This window comes from Caretta caretta, chromosome 10 (genome assembly GCF_965140235.1).
Source record: "Caretta caretta isolate rCarCar2 chromosome 10, rCarCar1.hap1, whole genome shotgun sequence".
Lineage (NCBI taxonomy): Eukaryota > Metazoa > Chordata > Testudines > Cheloniidae > Caretta > Caretta caretta.
In genome coordinates this window covers 78,379,632-78,401,472 of record NC_134215.1, presented here as the reverse complement: position 1 = coordinate 78,401,472, position 21,841 = coordinate 78,379,632, and the positions used below count along the sequence as shown (strand labels likewise).

General features: G+C 44.0%; 1 protein-coding gene across 3 annotated transcripts; it reads left to right on the top strand.

The window, feature by feature from the left end:
* The first annotated feature begins 1,211 nt into the window (after positions 1-1,211).
* Positions 1,212-20,745, top strand: CILP (cartilage intermediate layer protein). 3 transcript variants are annotated; one of them, XM_075133217.1, is made up of 10 exons: positions 1,286-1,304; positions 2,458-2,546; positions 4,694-4,847; positions 7,801-7,884; positions 10,283-10,552; positions 12,833-13,018; positions 14,290-14,604; positions 14,745-14,853; positions 16,754-16,911; positions 17,555-20,745. In XM_075133217.1, exons 3-10 carry the CDS (start codon positions 4,781-4,783, stop codon positions 19,900-19,902), a joined length of 3,537 nt encoding a protein of 1,178 aa, XP_074989318.1. In that variant the 5' UTR covers positions 1,286-1,304; positions 2,458-2,546; positions 4,694-4,780; the 3' UTR covers positions 19,903-20,745. The 3 variants fall into 3 exon arrangements, with proteins under 3 accessions (XP_048723811.2, XP_074989319.1, XP_074989318.1); XM_048867854.2 differs by lacking the exon at positions 2,458-2,546 and having other exon boundaries at positions 1,212-1,304; XM_075133218.1 differs by lacking the exons at positions 2,458-2,546; positions 12,833-13,018 and having other exon boundaries at positions 1,212-1,304.
* The last annotated feature ends 1,096 nt before the right edge of the window (positions 20,746-21,841 follow it).

Below are 21,841 nucleotides of genomic sequence, written 5' to 3'. Positions count from 1 at the left end.
ATTTCATGTGCCAATTCCTTTAATATTCTTGGATAGAGATTATTTGCTCCCCTCTTCCCTCCCCCCCACCCCGATTTGGTCCCATTGAGGTATTCGACTTCCACCTCAGATATGGTAATTTCTACTTCCATGTCCTCTCTGCTACTGTCCCCAGGCTCCTCATTATTCTTATTAAAAATGAGACAAAGTATTCGTTTGGATAGTGGGCCATCCCCATATTATCTTTAGTCTCCACCCATCCTCAGTGCTTAGTAGTCTCACTTCTTCTTTCCCTACTTCATCACTCAGCTTCTGCCAACATCTTGGTCTCCTTTGGTGTGTTCCTCCTTCCAGCCTCAATTTCCCCTTCATCTCCTTCTCTAACAAACGTCTCTGCCCCTTCTGCCTTGCCACCCAGTATGCCTGCAACTCTCTCTCAAAATCTCTTTGCCAGCCCAGCACACTCACCTCGTTAAATCCCTCCTGAAACCCAGGGCCACTGCAGAGCCGCGGAAGAAAGAAAAGAACTGAGCGGAATTAAACAGAAAATAGTAAACAAACTTCTCCCCACCATTATCCCGCCCTACCCCAAAAATAACCCAAAAAGGTTGCTCTCCAAGAAGTGCATGTCAACTAATCAAGGTCTCAGTTCTGTGATGAGCTCTGAATGGGCATAGGGCTATTCCCATTAGCGCTCATTGCAGAGTTGGGGCTTATGTCACCACATAATGTTATGTAAATGGCCCTGTCTGATCCTATGCTCTTGTGTTATGACATCTAAATTTTAAAGTGTAAGCTCTTCAAGGCAGGGAGCTATCTATTTATCAGGGTTCTTATTTGGCCCCCACAAGCCTAGTATCTAAACCTCTTCCACAAGTAAAATCGAAAACAGTAATCTCTCTCCCCCTCTTATCTGTCATCCTGTTCAATGAGGCTTTGATTACACCTCCGGACATGGTGTAAGTAATGAAGAAACAATACTCCAGTACTAAACTACATACTTGCTCTCCAGTGCAGTTTCTCTGTCCTTTGTCAGCCCCTTTGCTCTCTCCGGTTACTTATCTCCATTAGGGCACTGCAACTCCCCAGTCTGCCGTTGGCTTGCATTATTTTGCAGAAAGTTGGAATATGCAATCACCTTGTTAAGGGATTACTCAGACTGTGGTTTCCTCACTCTTCTATTTGGTTTCCTCTGAGTCCTGTGGCTCAGTGCCACCTCCTAAGCTACACGCTGTGCTATATAAGAGACCCCAGCGGCTTCAAGCTGCTGAGATCGCTTGTACTGTACCGTAGCCCAACTCAGAAGTAGCATACAGGAGACTTTGGTAAGCTGCAACTCTTATTTCTTCTACTAAAGGGTTGTAAATTCCTTAGTTCAAGGATGCTGTGCGTGCAACTAACTCTTGCTTCACCTCTCATACTGTAGCTTGGCTAAAAACTTTGCAGCAAGTGAGATTGGATTTTCCCTTAATTGTTGTCTAGGTGATGTATGCAAGTGAATTAATCTAGGGTTTTATTCCCCCTCTGGTTACACGATTATAGATCATAAATATGTAATTAAGGCTGAGTAATTGTATTTGACTGTGTTTATGGTTGAAAGATCTATACACTATAAATTGGTTAGTCTCTAAGGTGCCACAAGTACTCCTTTTCTTTATACTGTAAGTGGTAATTCATTGATGGCGTGTTGAGGGAAATATTTCAGAGACTGAGTGCTCAACAGCTCTGAAAATCATGGAAGGGGGGAAATATACATTGAACTGTGGTCTGGCGCGAGTACAGGACAGATCATTAGCCTAGGCAGAAATGATCACTTTTAATTTCTATTCAACCCAAATCAGTGCATGGGAGAAAAGTCTCCTGACTTCCTTCTATCAGATTTCTATATTACACAGATATTAGCAGCCCTCAAAGCACAATCTTCCTTCTGTAGGTTTCAGACCTAGGGGTTTAAGCACAAAATCTGTACATCCAAGCAAGGGAGCCTCTTAATTTACATGGAGCTGTTCCAACCTCATTGAATGTGAATATGTTTCTACATTGTGACTAGCTCCTGATTCATAATCCTCTTTCCAGATAAACGGGAATGTGCATAGCATACAGAGTGCTTAAACTCCTCTGGCTTAGTGGGAAGCTCAGCTGGAAAACGAACATTTTAAAAACCCTCTGTGTCTTGGGCTTCCAGGAATGTAGACGGTTTCTGGCTCCTACACCCTATGGGAAAGGGAAAAAAATGTCCTAATTCTTGGCTGAGATTTCCACGAAATCCAGTTTATAACAAGCTAGAACTGAGGTACAAAAGTAGCCTCCAAATGGGAATAGGCTTTTAACTAGGGGTGACTTTTCTTCTGCTATTGTTAGACTGTAATTTCAAATTCTCATTATAAAGCCACAAATTGTCCCGAATTTCCTGCTTATATCGTTTTTTGGCCACTCATAGCTTTTAAGTTATAATAAACATATTTCCCACCCCTATAGTGCCTTTTCTCAGAGACCCTCATAAATATGACTTTCTAACCGCTAGGCATCATCACGACTGTTATTAAACATCACCACCATCCTGCAAGGTATGTAAATCTTAGCCTCATTTTACAGATGGGCAAACTGAGGCGCAGAATGGTTAAGGCTATATTTTCAATATGTCCACTAACTTTGGGGACATCACCTCAGACACTGACAACCCCAAGTGACTTAAATGGGAGATGATGCTCAGAATTTTTGAAAATTAGGTCAGAAGGTGGGCACCCCAAAAATCTGGGACACTTGTAAATTTGGGCCTATGTGATTTACTCAAAGCAGCTTCATAATGGACAGAGCTGGGAATAGAACCTAGAAGCCCTAACTCCCAGTCCGTGGTCTGTAACCACTAATGTAATAATAATCCTTTTTTGCAGCATGTTGGTCCCAGGATCTGAGAGACACAAGGTAGGTGAGGTAATATTTTTTATTGGACCAACTTCTGTTGATGGAAGATACAAGCTTTCAAGCTGCGCAGAGCTCTTCTTCAGGTCTGAGGAAGGAAATCAGAGTGTCTGAGTTAAATACAAATTGGGACAGATGGGTCAGCAGAAGGGGTAACGCATGCTGTACATGCATATTGTAACATGCATTACCCTTTCTGCTTAACAATCTGTCCCAACTTGTATTTAGCTCAGACACTCTGATTTCCTTCCACTGACTTGAAGAAGAGCTCAGTATAGTTGGAAAGCTTCTACCTTTCACCAGCAGAAGTTGGTCCAAGAAAAGATATTACCTCTCCTACCTTGTCTCAAAATACTTTGCACATATATAGAATTTTTACACTTTCAAAGCACTGTACAAACATCAGTCCTCACACCTCCCCTGTGAGACAGCTAAATAAATAGGTAGCTTTACCCCCAACTTGCAAATGGGGAAACTAAGCCCCTGAGCAGTTACTATATAACTTACAGAAAGCCACACAGCAAGTCAGTGGCAGAACTGGGATTGGACATTAGATCACACTTGATGCTATTCCACTTTGCAAACAACAGAATGACATTGATGTCAGAGGCATGTGATCTAATCTACAGTGCTGACAGCTCTGGAACTTGTCTGTTTCAGTTACATTTTATTTCCAAACCATATTTACTATTGGTTGCAACTCCTTTCCAGTATATGCCATTGTACTTGTGTCATTCTTGGAGCAAGGCTGCGGTTTCAGAAGGAACGTGGGACTGTCGGGCTTGGTTTCTGCAGCAGTCCTGAAACATCATCATTGCATAGAGATTTAATCCAGGAGAGGGCGGTTTAATGATCTTCCATGAAATCATTGTCTGCAGAACACATCTGGGGCATGGCTTGAATGGGGTGGGAGGATACAAATACTAGAACTCTGTGCTGGATACACCTTTCACACAAACAGAAATAAGGAAGAATTCAACTGAAGTCAATAAAGTTCCACCAGTGTGAGAGAAGAATCAACCCAAATGTTTGCAATGGGGTAGAGACAGAAGCCCAAACGCTAAGGCCTGTGCTGTACAGGAGGTCAGGCTAGATGATCATATTAGTCCCTCTACCGGCTTTAACACCTGTGAATCCAGAAGTGATGCCATTGGTGACACAAGTGCCACGTCAAGTGGAAGTTGGTCAGAAGACAGGGAGGGTGGGTGTAAGTGGCAAGGGAGTGTATTTCACATTGCTTGGTCAATACTCACACTAGACGGTTATACTGTGAGGGCCCAAAAATGATTGGATACTGTAAAAACTTAGCCATTGTACCTCAGGACTGTTTACCCAAGACGATCTTTGGCCCACACTGGTAAATGTATATTTAATAAGAATGGCCATATGGAGTAGTTCCAAGGAACATAGTCTTCAGAGCAGAACTCCTGGCTATTCCTACCAGACAGGTCAAGTCTTGTGTTTAGGAATCAAGGCCATTCTCGGCTCTTTTAGCACCAGATTTTGCCACCTATAATTATGCTGAGTTGTACTTCAGTCTTGGAGGAGCCCCACTGACATCAGCCATAGCATGCTGGGGCCTGAAATCACCCCGCCTCTAACTGAAGGGAGGTGTTACCCAACACAAGGAAGGCTGAGAAAATCTGGCCCTTGATGAATTGCCCTTCAGGACCTCTTTGAGAGAACCATCACATAGGGCCTAGGCCAAATCCCATTGATATCAATGGGAAGATTGTCATTGACTTCAATGGGCTTTGGATCTGACCCATGCTAATTGAAATTGTCTTCACAGGTGACCTGATTTAGGGAAACTACCCAGGGACTAAAATTATTTGAAGACTCTCCATTCTCTGTGGGGGCTCAGCCAGTGAAAAAAAGGATGATCGCAGCAAGAGGATGGATTCTCTCGCTCTTTCTTCTGGATGCCACAGCTGTTCTAAGTGAAGGTTAAACATTTATACCAACATTATGGTTGTGGCCCAAAGCTGTCACCTGCTGATAGCTGTTTGATGGCCTACATGAAATGAGCTGTTGTTTTCAGGTCTATTCCAAGGGGAATTGCCCATGTCAGAAAAATCACTGGTGCATTGGCACTATCTGCTAACATTTCCCATCTAGATTACTTATCTGGCCCCCATCACTGTAGGAGCCGATCCCCTCACACTCTTTAACACCCCTGTGAGGTAGGGCAATTATTCCAGTTTTGCAGATAGGGAACTGAGGCCCAGAGACACTAAGTGACTTGCTCAAGGTCACACAGGAAGTCTGTACCAGAGGTGTGAATTGAAACAAGGTTTCCCAAGATCCAGGCTAGTCCCCTAACCACTGGACCATCCTTCCTCCCTAATCAAAGTCCCATAATTTTCACTCCCACCTCTGCTCCAATATTTGAACCCAGGACCACGCGCATTGTAAGTGAGAGCCATACCCCAGACGAAATGGTGTAGTTTGTGGGCACTCTACTACACTGTCGCCTCTTAGGCAATGTCTATTCTGGGAATTTTCCCCAATTTCAGCCATCAGCAGGCAGCCATCAATGGCACTGCTGAATTGTTGCCCCCCCCCCCCCCATATAGACCAGCGAAGATGTGATTTGCACTGATACAGGTTACCCTGGATTCAAGCAGGAGTAAATTAGATTGGTGCAAATTATGGCTTATAGCAGTTCATTCTTTCTACACTAGGAGTTTGCACACCAATGATCGGCTGCCCGTTGCTGAAATCCACAGAGACAACATGGTCTTAGACATGGTATCCAGGGCAGGATCAATATGTGAATGGGGCAATGTGGGTTAAAAAGCCTGCAGTTACACCGCTTGTGCAATAAAATAGAGCAGATAACCCCTTCTGCCTCGAGGCTGGATCTCAGTCTCTGTCAACAGAGATGGCTGGGAAATTTCTGCAAAAAATTAAAATTTGACAAAGTAGAAATGAAATTTTGAGAAAATCCATGGTGGTTTCCATTTTCTGGCCAGCAGCTCTAACTTTCCATCAGACACCTTTCAGCAGCACAAATTTAACTAAAGAAAAAGGCAACGGAAAACAAATCTAGATCATCCCATTGTTGTCCATGTCCACACCCACAAACTCCTTATCTCTCAACGAAAGCAATTAAAAAATATTTAATGGCAACACTGGTCATAAACTAGTTCCTCATTTGTGTTACAAGCCATCCCTGCCTGCCTCCTGCTTCTTGAGTTTCCAGTCTAAACAGTTCTAAATTTCATTCAAAACACGTTTGACCTCCAACAACAGGGCTAATGGCTCACTCAGTCAGCAATGACCCACTGCCCATGTGTGATTAAACTACTCAGCCTCAAACCGCATAGTTTATCCCTTTGGGAGGGAAACTAGATTATTGTTCCCCAAATTGCAAGGGGGGTGGGCTAGATGACCTCTGCAGGTCCCTTCCAGCCCTACATTTCTAAGGCAGCACATGGCTATTATTGTCCCTTCGTTACTGAATCTTAAGCATGTTCCAAGCATGCAGACATCAAAGAGTTGGGGCTGGGCTAAGTATGGGCAGAGATGGGGCCAGAGAAGCATGCTGCAGTCTTCGAGGAGGATTCCTTCCTCTTTTCCCCTATGCATTAGCCCAGTGCCCAATCCTAGGCAGGGCGCTGTGTTCAAGATTTAGCCTTTGGGGTTAACTGCAGCATTAAATAAAACAAAGCAGTTGGCAGCCGTTACATGGAATCTGTAACACACTTTGGAAGGGTTATTTTGGTGAGTCAGCAGTGCTAGAAACTGATTATTGGACTACATTTCCGGTCACATCGATGTCAATAGAGAAAAGGAGTACTTGTGGCACCTTAGAGACTAACCAATTTATTTGAGCATGAGCTTTCGTGAGCTACAGCTCACTTCATCAGATGTTGATGAACATCTGATGAAGTGAGCTGTAGCTCACGAAAGCTCATGCTCAAATAAATTGGTTAGTCTCTAAGGTGCCACAAGTACTCCTTTTCTTTTTGCGAATACAGACTAACACGGCTGTTCCTCTGAAACCTGTCATCGATGTCAATGGGACTTTTGCCATTGGCTTTACTGCGACCAAGTTTTGGCCCCATGGTCTGCAGAGCAGCTTGGTTCACTTAGAATTTTCACGGCTTTGCAGTCAGAAAGGAAACCTGGTGAGAAGAGGTTCTTTTGTGAGATTCCCAGACCGACTGCTTTTGGCAGGGATGGGAATATTGTGAGGTCTGTCTATCATTGTAAATAATTTTAAAATACAAAAGTTTTCAGCCCACTCTTAAATTCCACCGAAGACACAGGCCCTTTGTAGCTCAGGAGGGTCACACAGCAGTTCTCTATCCAGACCATTACTGGTGCAAAAGAGAAACTCTGAGATGGCTGTGCACAGAAACTCTGGACCCAAACACTGTCACTGAGAACTGGATCCACATTAGAGTCTCCTGGCAGGCCCCTAAGTCTAGAGTGGCTGAATCAAAACCCAATTCTGCACTAAGTTACATGGGTGGTGCTCCCTTTAAAGGCAGTGGGAGATGCACCCTATGTAACTCAGAGCAGGGTCGAGCAAGCATGTACCTCCCAGCTTTGGGAAAGCCCAAATCCAAACTCTGCAGCTCAGACCCATTGCAGAGAAGCAAATTCTTGAGGATATCGACTATTAATAAAGCCAGGGCTGCTTCTAAAATAATTATTTCTAGCTTTTAAAGAACAGACTTCCTTTGACCATCAATGACTACTTTGAATCCCCAGCAATTTATCACGTGACTGAAGAGCAACTCAGCTATCTCATAGTATCGATCCGTTCCCTGGCTCCCGCAGCACTAACATTGGGGGTGCATTAAAAGAAATTTTGGAAAAAATCAATTGCTAGGAACACCCACCCCTCAGAAATGTTCTTCTTCCCTGTGTTGTAAACTTCTCCCCCAGGTGAGAGGGTCCTGAAGCAATCCGTCAGCAGGATCCAGCCCAGACAGAAACCCCTCACTCCCTTTGTAAAGGACAACCTAGCAAGTAAGTCATTTTCCATCTCCAGAAGCTTTGCTTGGTGGGTACAGAGGTCGTTTTGTGCACGTTTATTTTTTTCATGCTTAATATCCAACCTCTTTAACAAGATGAGGTGCTTATGCAATGGACTCATCCCCACCTCTGGCAGGATTTGGTTGTCACTGCAATATGCTTCTGGCTTCTCTCCTGGAATAGTGAAGGTCAAATATACAACCACAGCCCATATTTCTAGCTGGAATCCAGCCTCACACACTTCCCTTAGGGACGTAAGGTTCCTCAGAGAGGAGGAATGCATACAGATATCTTGAATGTTTCACTACACCTTCCTCCCCCACCAGAAATCACGCAGTGTCAGTCCTCAGAAGAAGTTTGATAGACAGTTCCCTGCCCTACACTTTTTCCTCGGCACACAATGCCTCTTCAGAAGAACTCTCCAAGGAGATTTTGTCCCACACTGTACACATGCAGAAGGAAGGTGCCCTGAGAAAGTTGGGCTGGGCAGAAAAACATCCAGCCCCAGGACCACTCAGAGAATTAAGAGCTCTCCCCACACGACCAGCAAAATGAAAAGACAAGCCACCATCGTCAGAATCAATGGCTGGAATTTCTCAGGGGTCCCCTACAAGTTCTGGGTCAATGTAAACATGCTCTTGTAACAGGTGCATGTGTGCTGCTAAAGCAGAGTAAATGTGCCCCCTAGCTGAAAGCATCCCCTCCCTCTCTCCTGATTCAGACATTTCCCACCAGAACTGGGAATAATCTGCAGGCAGGGCTATGTGTGGGTGCCATGGGTTAACCAGGGGGCCTATGTGCAAAAATGTATACACCACCAGCCAGAACCCTACATCGGCGTCACTCCACTGAAGTGAGTGGAACTGTACCGATTTAGCCAACGGAGGATCTGGTCCCCAGCTCCCTAAAGCTCCACCCTGAAATGCACCTCTGTGGCATTTTTGCAACTGCGGAGTTAAAGAAGGCAGATAAATTCCATCTAACGCTCCCATCAGCTGTGGGTGGGTTCTCTGATAAGCTCCCTGCCACGAACTTGGCCCAAATACAATGCTGGTAGATAAGCCTAACAATGTAACTGGTTAGCCCACCAGGCACAGATCCTCTAGCAATGCTGAGCACATGCCAGCTGCCACAGTGTCACCCTGCAAACAACCCCTATCTTTCTACAGTCGCGTAGGGTATTTCTCAGTGATAAACAACCAAGCAGATTTAATGACCCACAGCGTCATCTTTGCCCATCAGCTCATCCCAGCTGTTTCTTAATCCTCAGGAAATATCCTGATGCCTCAGGTGATGTTCCCTAACGTCAGGCACCGCAGACTAGGATTTAAATTGCAGCAGATACTGAAAGCGATGAACAATAATGATGTTACGGCAGAGGGATTGCCAGACGTTCACAGCAGTTACGCAAACCTTCCCATCCCATTTTCCCTTCATTACCATTCTTAGCAGTGGTTGGGGTGGGAAGGAACCATCCATGTGTGATGAGCTAAAAGCACAGAACCAGGGACGCAACACCTGCATTTCAAATACAGGATCTGCATTGGCTCAAAAACTGGAATGCCAATTTAAGCTGCTTGTTTCCCCCTTAAACTGGTGGTTAAACTCACTCTTGTTACCAAACCTGTGGTTAGAGCTAACACGGCAGTTGGGGATAGCCCATGTTTCATGACAAGGGAAATATCTAATATTTGACAAATTTGTTTAGAACAGTGTTTCTCAAATTTCATTGCACCACACCCCCCTTCTGACAACAAAAATTACTACATGACCCCAGGATTGGGGACCGAAGCCTGAGCCCGCCCAAGCCCTGCCACCCTGGGAGGTGGGGGGGAGGGAGGCAAAGCCCAAGGGCTTCAGCCCCAGGCAGAGGGCTATAATCTGAGCACCGCCACACAGAGCTGAAGCCCTCAGGCTTCAGCTTTGGCCCCGGGTGGCAGGGCTTAAGCTTCGGCTTCTGTTGCAGGCCGCAGCAAGTCTAATGCCAGCCCTGGCGACCCCATTAAAAAGAGACCACAACGCACTTTGGGGTCTCAACCCAGTTTGAGAACCGCTGGTTTAGAACAGAAGCTTCTAGACTTGACCACACTTGGAAACAGGGATCTGAAAGCACCATGCACACATTAATTGATTAAGTCTCATACATCCCTCCTGGGGAAGTATTATACCCACCTTTTATGGCACAGAGGTTAAAGGACTTACCCATGGTAACACAGCACAGCTGGCATTAGCATCCAGGATTCCTGACGCTCCAGTCCCAGTTTGGGGACATACACAAGAAAAAGAAAACATTCAGGATGAAAATTAAATGGGAACAAGAGCCAAAAAGTGGCGTGGTGATCATGCCTCCAAAGCTGACTGTCAGTACTGAAGCATCCTTTCTGTTATCCAGATCATGGGGAGTGGACCACATGGTTCAATGTTGATCATCCAGGTGGCAACGGGGATCACGAACGTTTAGACGCCATCAGGTTTTACTTCAGGGATAAGATGTGCGAGAGACCCATGGGAATTGAAGCACGAACCACAGACTGGGTTCCTGCCCAGAAGACAGGCCAAGTGGTCCACGCTAGCCTACAGGAGGGATTCTGGTGTTTGAATAAGGAGCAGCCTGCAGGAAAAACCTGTTTGAATTATGCCATACGTTTCCTGTGTCCCACAGGTAAGTGCAGCAGCTCTCTGGGGGGTTGGAATTAATATTTACCATGTCACTCTTAAAGAAATGAGGTCCAACATGCCATCCAACGAGGATGTACAGGGTATCTCTACACAGCGAGGGCAGTGCATCACAGAGCCCGGATCAATGCTACAGTGCAGGGCTCACATTATGACGCTAGAAATAGGTGTGTAGACGTTACGGCTAGGGCTGGAGCTCAGGTTCTGGAGCCCATTGTCCTCCTTTAGCTTCAGAGCCCGAGCTGCAATATCTACTATTTTTAGCACAATAGCACAAGCCTGAGTCTCTTGACCTGGGCTCCAGACGTAAAACAGGTCTTATAATTAGAGCCCTGTGAAATTGCTTTTATTTCTCAGAAATATATTATTTTATTTTATCCATTCTTCCGCCAAGGAGCTGGGCCCTGCCCCTGGGGGAGGCTGGGAGGCCATGAGGGGATGGTTGCAGAGCAAGTCCACCTTGCATCGGACCTGCAGTGATGGCTGCTGTCCTGCAGGGCTGGGCCTGGCTCCGGCTCCCTGCTCCAGGCATTGTGACCTGGCACACAGGGTCACAGTGCCACTCACTCAAATTTGGTCCGACCATTCCCCCATCCTCATGATGGAGTGGCAGTTGGGCCAAACCGGAGTGATGCTGCAACCCCATGCACCAGACCCAGGCCGACAGGACAGGAGATACAGGAGCTTCCACTGAGGGTTGAGTTTTTCATTTTATGTTGTTTTAATGTTTGGTTTTTGTTTTATTTTGTGCTATTTCACTTTTGCATAAAACACAGGGCTCCATTTATCATTCACCCCATAGAAAGCATTTTAACTTGTACGGTCGTCTTTTGAGACTATCATCTGTCAATCAACCAACCAGAACACAGGATTTGAGGCACCAACAGCTTTAAAATGTCCATTTAAGCCATGGCACTTCTTGACGAACCAGCCATTACAGTTCTGCGGCTGCTGTACTTCGCTTTCCTTCTCCAGCCACCAAAGTCCACATAAAACTTCTGCTTTTATAAGACAGGGGTCAAGTAGCCGGGGGTAGTCGTGTAGTCTGTATCCACAAAAACAACAAGGAATCCGGTGGCACCTTAAAGACTAACAGATTTATTTGAACATAAGCTTTCATGGGTAAAAACCCCACTTCATATGCATGTTCCAGGCATCTGAAGAAGTGGGGTTTTTACCCACAAAAACTTATGCTCAAATAAATCTGTTAGTCTTTAAGGTGCAATAAGACAAGGGGTTCATATTCCAACATTGTTATTCAGACACTTAGCTGGGCATCTGTCTGCATTTCTACCAGGTAACCTGACCTTCTAACTGGTTTATTACAATAGGTGGAAGAACGTATAACATGGTGCTTAGACATTTTTCTGTAAAAGCAGATTTGTATGTATTTAAAAGAATGTGCTAATAAATATTTTATGGGGCACGGTGACTTTCATTTTTAAACACTTGGAGCAGACCGTGTATTTTGCAAGCAAGCAACTTAAATTACATTAATTCCTTCTAGTAACTTTTTTAACTGAAGTGTCTTAAGATCCCAAACACACACAAGACCATATCATGCACTGCAAATAATCTGACCATAAAATGCTATGTAAGTGCTAAGTGGTATTCCAGGGTTCTGTTCTGCCCTCAGTAAAACAAGTGCAATTCTCACAATGGGAGATGTACTTATGTTATTGTAGACAACGTTTAATTATCAGAGTCATTGGCCTAGCTTGTGCCAATTCTCTTATATCCTTCCATGTAAGTGACAAGGTCTGTTTGATTTCCTTTAAAACAAAGACATTCAAAACTAAGCATCTATTGCCCTTGAGCAGTGGTTCTCAAACTTTTGTACTGGTGACCCCTTTCACATAGCAAGCCTCTGAGTGCGACCCCCCTCTATAAATTAAAAACGTTTTTTTAATATATTTATCACCATTATAAATGCTGGAGGCAAAACGGGGCTTGGAGTGGAGGCAGACAGCTCACGACCCCCCCCCCCGAATAACCTTTCAACCTCCTGAGGGGTCCTGACCCCCAATTTGAGAACTACTGCCCTTGAGTTTTACTTTAGCAATTCTGAATGTAGTAGCCTGCACAGATTTAAGTCAGGCACATTTGAAAGTCTTCTCAAAGCTTATTACTCAGAATCATTAATATGTTTTGGGTTTTTTAAAATCTAAATTATTTTTTTAATAATCACTGCCTTTTTCCCAGGCAAGAGAGAATACGCAGTAAATGTAACATGCATCTTAGTAACACAGAAATGATGTTATTCAAGGGTCTTTGCTGCAAGATTCAAAAAGGTTTTGGTCTCCATGGTCGAAATGGAGTGCGTGCTCAGCAGAATGTGGCAAAACTGGTGTCCAGACCCGTATCAGAACCTGCCTGGCAGAGAGCCACTTGGACCTGCACTGTAATGAAGTGACTGAGGAAGGGCAACTCTGCATTGGACATTCTTGTTCAGGTGCTCATATAAACTTGATTACAATGTCCTTTACCTACATGAAATAATGTCACGGTCTCACTCCAACTACTAGAGTAAAGGAACCACCTGTACGGTTTTAGCATCTTTCTTGCCAGTCTCAGGCAGGAGTGAATAAGCCACAAAGCCTGATCTACCCTTTCACCCCGAGGGTGGTCTTGTCAGATCATGACTGAAGTACACCGATGGGGAAGCACGGGGAATTCATATGCTGTGGTCTATGCTGTGCTTACCCTGTGATTAAACAGAGGGCTCCAGAGATGAGCTAAAATTAAAATCCCCCAATTTTGATGCTTTGGTATCAAGATGTGGGAAACACTCAGGGCTCCATCAGGGATGCTGTGGATCTCTTGGATTAAGGAGCATCTACATGTAATGTCCTGATAGAGCAGCACTCAAACTGTGGCTTATGGACCACTGGTAGTCTGCAGCGTACTTGCTGGTGGTCTGCTGGCTGGTTACGTAGTGTTAGCTCTCCTCTTATTAGCACATGGTAAGTAACATTAAAAGTAGACAAACTACGTTATATACTTTCCTAATAGTGCTGTTGTTGCCACAAGGCAATTAAGCAATTGTGAATGAAAGAAGAAATGGTGTGTGCCATTGTGATGGGAAAGGGAGATGGTTCCCTGAAACACTCTCTATTAGGTGTAGTCCACCTTAGGAAAAAGTTGAGACTCACTGTTTTGCAGCTAATCTATTAGACCCCTAATTCTGTCCTCAGAGAATGCCCCTTCAGTACCTCCCATTGCGTACTCAAGTCAGGACAGAACTGGACCCACAGAGTTAACTAGGTAATTAGTTTTATAGACGGACCTGAGTCATGCCATGTACACTTGGATCTGCACCCCAACTTTCCCAGTGTTTAGAGCGTTTGGATTTGTGGTTTTAATTTGGCCCATTGTATATCTGTGGCTAAGCTGGAAAGTTCACATCTAAATCTAGATTCAAATTTCCCCAAGGTACAATGCTGGGAGGTAGAACGGAATGTTTGCAGTAGCTAGTTATTTCAAGGTAGTGACCAATAGTAATAAATTTTCATTAAGTGATTGACTACATAGCCATTAAATCTATCTGCTTCTAATTCACAGTTGCAGATCATCAATAAAAATGTGTTTTGGATAAAAATTATTTCACGTGCTATATCTGCCTTATTAAATTTGAATTAAAGTAAGACTCAAGATCCTTAACGGAAAGCATTATCAGACTGAATCCGAATGCTCCATTTTAACCTACACTCCTTCCTTCCCCAGAGTGCAACCTCACTTGCTCCATGGGCCGCGTGAATGCTGAATGTGATGCCTGCATGTGTGAGGACCACGTACTGCATGGGATGGTCTCCCTTGCAGACGGAGCACCGGCTGCTGAAGCTACTGTCTACGTGCAGTCTGAGAATCTGAAATTGTTAACGGAGTCTGATAGGAACGGAGGGTTTAGGATTCCTGGTGTGTGCCCTGACGGCAAAAACATTCTGAAAATAAAAAAGGCCAGATACGCCACTGTGACTGTCCCCATACCTGAAAGCACCAAGAAATCCTCAATAATCCACGTGCGTCTGAAAAGAGCAGGTAACTACAAAGACTCCTGGCAATAAAATTTACTGCTATGATCCACTGATTGCTTAGTAGTTTGCTCCTGCTTTTAACATTCATCAACTCTAACTGTGGTTTTAAACTGAAAAGAATACAGATTTTCTTCCCTCCCACAGACAAGCCATACAATGTAAAGAATCCAGTGGATAAAGTGAGAAGAATAGGGCAAAGCGTGATACTCTGCTGTAAAGCTGTGGGGAATCCAGCCCCTGATCAATATCTCTGGTAAGCAATTAAAGGTGGCCCACAAAAGTTATTTTTTGCCTTTGAGCATGCTACAGATATAAAAGATGCAACAATGCTCTTAGAGTTCCTCTGCACTTAGGTTCCTCTGCAGAACCACAATAAATCCTTACATTATTGTTAGTAGGAAGTATTTATATTACGGTAGTGCCCAAATGTCCCAACTGTGCTTGGTGCTGCAAAACCATAGAAGAGTCCATCCCTGCCTTGAGGGGCTTCCAGTCAATAGTGTGTCCGGTCATTTGCATTTGGAATCTCAAAAATCCCCTGTAGAATTCGCTATTGAGGAAGGGTTTAGTATAAAGATGCCCAAATTGCAGCCTAAATCAAAGCACACTGCTGATTTAGGGCCAGATTATAATACTCCTTACACACCGTAAATAGTACTTTACTCCCAAAGATTGACATTAGTTGGATTGCTGATGGTGAAAGGTGTTATTCACAGTCTGGTCCTTAACTTGTGTGATGAGTTGATACACTAAAGCTGATGGATCAGAGAGTAATTTTCTCTGTAGTGTATATTTTATTTTTATCTCCTTATCCTCTTAACAAACACATTTTTGAAATGTGACACAAATAATGTGTAGGACTTCATAGAATGGGAAATTATTGTTGTAAGTAATTGTTTCTCTAAGATTTATACTATATTACTTCTTGTACAAGTCTGCAGTTAAGAGTTCGTATGGAAAAAATATATAAATAATGATTTAAAAACCCCCTATCCCAGCAGAACCTTCAAATGTGGCCGGGAGACACTCTCCAGTCTGCTGTGTTTTAGATACAACTTGTGGGGGCTGGCTATGCTAAAGCTGGATTTACTTTAAGAATTTTTACCAAGTTTAGCACCATTGTGGTTCTCCACGTGCCAGAAATGGTAGAAGCACCACCATAGGCCAAGTGAAGGCATTTTGACCACCATATATCTTACCCTGGTGACATGGTGGCAAAAATCATGCACTAGCATTTCCACAGTTTCTAGCAACAGTGAAGCTGAACCAGTGGGCAAATGGCCATGGTAGGAAAATTGCTAGAAATTCTCAGCGCAGACTAGCCTAGCATACCAAAAACCCACAGCTAAATTCTGAGCTTATTTAACATCACTGAATTTACCTCCACGTAGCTCAGATCGGAATCCAGCCAAAGACTGATAATGCAATGGTCATACTTAAATGTTTTTACCCTGTCTGAAAGTTTTTACCAGTTTGAGAGAGAGAGATCTCCAATACACAGACGGCCTGGGTCCAATGTCCACAGGAGTCACTGGAAAGACTCCCATTCCCTTCTATGGGGGTGGGATATGGTCTGCTGGTAAAAGCTTTCAAACCACAGAAAAATTCTGAGTGGTCTAATATATCCCTCCAATGTCTCTGTGAATGCTTGGGCATTTTGGTTTCAGTGCTGGTGAACTCAACCAACGAGCGAGTTCTAGCCACTCATCAATGATAATACAATCACAGGCAGATATTAGGGCTGTTCGCATATATTTATTTTAACAGTAAGTGTAAATTATAACTAGGACTATCTACAGACTCCTAGAGAATTGCCAATGTATCCCTCAGTGTCAAAGTTTGGACAGCCCCACCATAGTTTATTTACTGGATACTCATAAAAATATTTTGCTCTTCTGTGGGGCCTTCTACTTAAGGATTTCAAAGCCCGTTATTAGAGCGAGTTAAAAGCTCACATCACCTCCATTAGGTAATATTATTCCAATTTTGCAGATGGGAAAACAGCAACCCAGCAATGTGTGGCAGAGTTAGGAGTAGAACCCATATCTCTAATTCTAGTCCAATGCATTAGTCATTAAAACCATCCTTTCCTTGCCCCATCAAGTTGCTTGACTTTTTAAATCAGGCTATGGAAGGATTTCTGTTTCTTACAGGTACCACAATGGAACTCTGCTGGATTCCTCAGTGTACAAATATAATAGCAAGCTGGTGTTAAGGAACCTGAACACAGACCAGGCAGGAGAGTATTTCTGCAAGGCTAGCAACGAGGCAGGGTCTGTGAAATCCCAAGCTGCTAAACTTTCTGTAATAGGTAAGAAAATGAGGCATGTTACAAGAAGTTTGGGAATTGCCAATGTGCAAAATCAGCGGGCACATATGTTGAGGCTATTTAGGACAAGTTTTGCAGAAATAATATTCATTATTAGCACATTAATACAAGATACATTCAATATCAGATAGTCGCAAAAGAACGAGCCTTGTGCACTTTGGATCACCTACCAAATTTCAGTTTAATGACCTAACCAAAATAATTGTCCTTTACACTCACTGCCATATGAGTGGAGTACCTCAGTACTTTTAGACACTGGGGCTGAGGCCCCAATTCAACAAAGCACTTAAGCATGTGTTTAAGTTCATCCCTATTCAGCAAAACACTCAGGCACATGCTTAAGCTTAATAACTAAAGGATATTCTTCATTTGAATGGGATGTTAGCACATGCTTGAGTGCTTTTCTGAATAGACAGACCCTAATCACATATTTTAAGCATGTGCATTGCTGAATTAGAACCAGAGGCACTTGACTAAACAGAAGCTTGTAACGCATCCAATTATTCTGAATTTAAAAACCTTATTGCTATTGAAATAATGGTTATCAATATCGGAGGGGTTCAGATGTGGCAAGAAGCAGCGCAGAAATATCTACACATTCATTGATAAAAATCTATTTTAACAGCAAGCGATGAAGCTTCCTGCAATCCAAGACCTGAAAGCTACTTCATCAGACTCCCGCATGACTGTTTCCAAAACGCAACTAACTCCTTCTACTATGACGTTGGTAAATGTCCAGCACACACATGCGCTGGAAAGACAGATAAAGGACTCCAGTGCAAAGACAGCGTTGCTTACTGCTGCGGGGTCTCCAAAATGGAAGTGAGAGAGATATCGTGCAGTGGATTCGCCCTTCCCACTAAAGTTGCTGTGGAATGTGGCTGTAGCATGTGCAGGGAGATCAAGATGACAGTCCGGGGGACAGCCACAGCTGCAGATAACGGTGAACCAATGAGGTTTGGCCATATATACATAGGGAACAACAGAATCGGCATGACTGGCTACAAGGGAACCTTCTCCGTCCACATCCCAGCAGACACAGAGAGGTTGGTTCTTACTTTTGTTGACCGCCTACAAAGGTTTGTGAACACGACTAAAGTTTTGCCTTTCAACAAAAAGGGAGGTGCCGTGTTTCACGAGATCAAGTTACTAAGAAAGAAAGCCCCCGTTACGTTAGTGTCCTCTGAAACCAACACGATTCCCTTAGGAGACGTGGAAGGGGATGATCCGATAGCTGAACTAGAAATTCCTCCCAATACGTTTTATAGGCAGAATGGTGAACTCTACACAGGCAAAGTGAAAGCCAGTGTTACGTTTCTGGACCCAAGAAATATGTCAACAGCTACGGCAGCACAAAGTGACCTGAACTACATAAATGAGGAAGGTGACATGCTCCCGCTGCACACATATGGCATGTTTTCTATGGACTTCACTGATGAAACAGCCACCGAGTCTCTTAATGCAGGGAAGGTAAGGGTTCACCTCGACTCTACACAGATCAGGATACCAGAACACCTGCAGCAGATGAAGCTTTGGTCACTGAACCCAGAGACAGGATTATGGGAGGAAGAAGGGGACTTCAAACCTGACCAAAGCACACGTCACAAACGGGAGGAAAGAATTTTCTTGGTTGGGAACATGGAGATCAGAGAGAGGAGGCTCTTCAACCTGGATGTCCCAGAGAGCAGAAGGTGTTACGTCAAGGTACGAGCTTATAGAAGTGAGAGATTTCTGCCAAGCGAACAAGTTGAGGGGGCTGTGATTTCCCTTATAAACATGGAGCCCACATCAGGTTATTCATCCAACCCTAGAGCATGGGGACGCTTTGACAGCGCAGTCACTGGTCCCAACGGGGCTTGCTTACCAGCTTTCTGTGATGAGCAACGTCCAGATGCCTACTCAGCCTATATCCTGGCAAGCCTTGGAGGAGAAGAACTTGAAGCTGTGCCCTCTTCTCCCAGATTCAACCCTAACGCCATTGGAGTCCCTCAGCCATATCTCAACAAGCTCAACTACAGGAGGACAGATCACGTGGATCCTAGAATTAAGAAAACTGCCTTCAGTATCACGGTGGCCAAACCAAGTCTGAGCACTGCAGAAGAGAGCAATGGCCCCATTTATGCCAATGAAAACCTAAGAGAATGTGAGCAAGCACACTACAGTGCCGCTCATTTCAGATTTTATAGAGTAGAAGGAGACAGGTATGATTACAATACAGTTCCCTTCAATGAAAATGACCCAATGAGTTGGACTGAAGACTACCAGGGATGGTGGCCCAACCCAATGGAGTATAGGGCATGCTATATGAAAGTAAAAATTAATGGACCCCAAGAGGTGAACATAAGATCTCGCAACATGGGTGGTACGCATCCGTACACAGTCGGCAAGCTTTACGGCATCAGAGATGTGCGCACCATTCGAGACATGGAGCAATCAAACCTTTCGACAGTGTGCCTGGAATTTAAGTGCAGTGGCATGCTGTATGACCAAGACCGCGTGGACCGTACACTGGTAAGAATCATTCCCCAAGGAAACTGCTATAGAGAAAGTGTTAATAGCATGCTCCAGGAATATCTAGTGAACCACCTCCCCCTTGCTGTAAATAATAAGTCAGATGAGTACACAATGTTGGCACCTCTTGACCCTCTTGGACATAATTATGGAATCTACACAGTCACTGACCAGAACCCTAGCATAGCCAAGGAAATAGCTCTGGGTAGATGTTTCGATGGCACGTCTGATGGTACTTCCCGAGTTATGAAGAGCAACGTAGGCATAGCATTAACTTTTAACTGTGCTGAAAAGGAGGTGGCGCAGCAAAGCTTATTCCAGTCTCTGCGGAATTCACCTAGGCAGAGTGAAAGAATAGGGATTAGAAGGCAACAAAGAGAAATCTGCATTGGCCAGGCCAATATGAGGAGAGTTACCCAACGCAGGAGTTCACCAAGAGTTCAGTGTACACCTACAGATTAGAAACACACCAAAGCACCATTACAGTACCCATATTTGACTAAATATATTCTAAAAAGAATAGCTACTTGCCAGTAAGCTAATCTAAGTACATCTGTTCAGCTGCAGTTGGGGATCATTACTGAATTTCCTGAGACATCACTTCTGTGCTCACTCAACTCTAGTAATTAAGGTTCATCAATTTCTGATTTTCTTTTTATTGCACCACAAAGGAGAGATATGAAGCAAACATACTTGGGGCCAATCATATTACCATGTTAACATTCTTAGTTAAATGAAATCACCATAAAAATCTTATTTTTGCCTGATGTTAAACAACTTCAAACTTTGGCCTAAAGGGGAAAAATTCAGAGATTAAATAATGTACCTAAAATATTGTTCTAATGTTCTGGATCCAAAGACGTTGCCAGCTAGGAGTACATGAACATTAGTTAGTAACAATTAAAAGGAATAAACTGATTTCTTCATAGTGAATTCAACTGCAAGATTTTGTACTTGAAATGTAAATATTTTATTTATTTCCTTGCTTATTTTAGAAGTGTGTATTCATTACTGAAGTATTGTATAGTGCATTTATTTTATTTTGTGTTTTTGTAGCACATTGAGAAGAAATCATGTGGATTTTTAGGTTTCACTTGCTGAAGGCTACAGTTTTATTTTGCTTCTTGCTTGATTCAAGTAAAAAGTCCACACTGTAGAATAGTGTAGATTCATAAAAAGGTAATTTTTGTAACATTGATAGCGCTGTATTCCTTCTGTGTCTGATGGGTCTGTATTAATGTTCAAGTAACAAAATAGTTATTCTTGGCAAGGAATAATTTGCTAAATTAAAAGGTGAAACTCTTTCTTTTCGTGAACAATTCACAAAACAGATCACAAAATCCTCAATTTGAGTCCGATTCTGGCTGATGCTGTGGGCACAGTTCTGGTAGCACAAAGCAGCTGTAAAGCTGCTCTAAAAATGGGCAACTGGAGATTCTCCCAGGGTGTGAGGGGGCATAGTCAGAGCATGTTGCAGCAATTTCTTCTATTACGAGCCAATGCAATTTGGAGCAGCCCTGGGGCTACTCTAATGAACACCAGCAACCAAACTTGCACCCAGCAGCCCCTGAGATGGGGAAAGTGCTTCCCCCAGCCCCAATCTCCTCGGCTGCATTGTGCAGAGCTCTCATGCAGGTGAGGATCTAGCCCTTACTTTGGTCTTTGAGTTCTAACTTTGTTCATTCTTGGAAAGTTATCATGAATTTCTTCAGTACTTAGAACCTGATCTGCTGATTGCTCATGAACCACGAACTGCAAACATTCACAATCTGCATTGCACTGGCTAGTTGCACAAGACATATAGTATTGTTTCTCTTCCTGGAATGGCTGATATATGCAACTAACCAACAAAGAGCAAACTGTATATTTTACAATCAAACCAACCATTTTAAATGAATATTTAAGTTTAAGATTTGGGCTAGTAAATCTCAAGCACTAGAATGCTCATGGAAAGAGGTCACAAAAAAGTAACCAATACACTTAGATTGGGGAGGACAAACTATGGCCTGCGAGCTGCTTCCGGCCCATCAGACGTTTTTATCTGGCCCTCGAGTTCCCACCTGGGAGCAGGGTCGGAGGCTTCCCAGCCCCAACTCACAATTCCCTTGATGAGCACCATCTTCCGACATGCAGAACCACACTGCGCAGGTGCGATTTCACTGTGCTGTTTCCGGGATTGGAACCCTGCCCCTACGTGGCAGCCCCCACCCCATGCGGCAGCGCACCCAATCCCCTCCCGGTCTCCTACGGCCCCCCCTCAAGAGGCTCAAAACCGCCCAAGGGCCGCACCCGTCCCAGCTAGGGTGCCTCTGCCAGTGATGGTGCCTGGTACGGCCGCCTTGGTGTCACTGCCAGCAGGACCCTTAGGAGTCCCCAGTACTGCCCCTGTAGAACCCCCCCA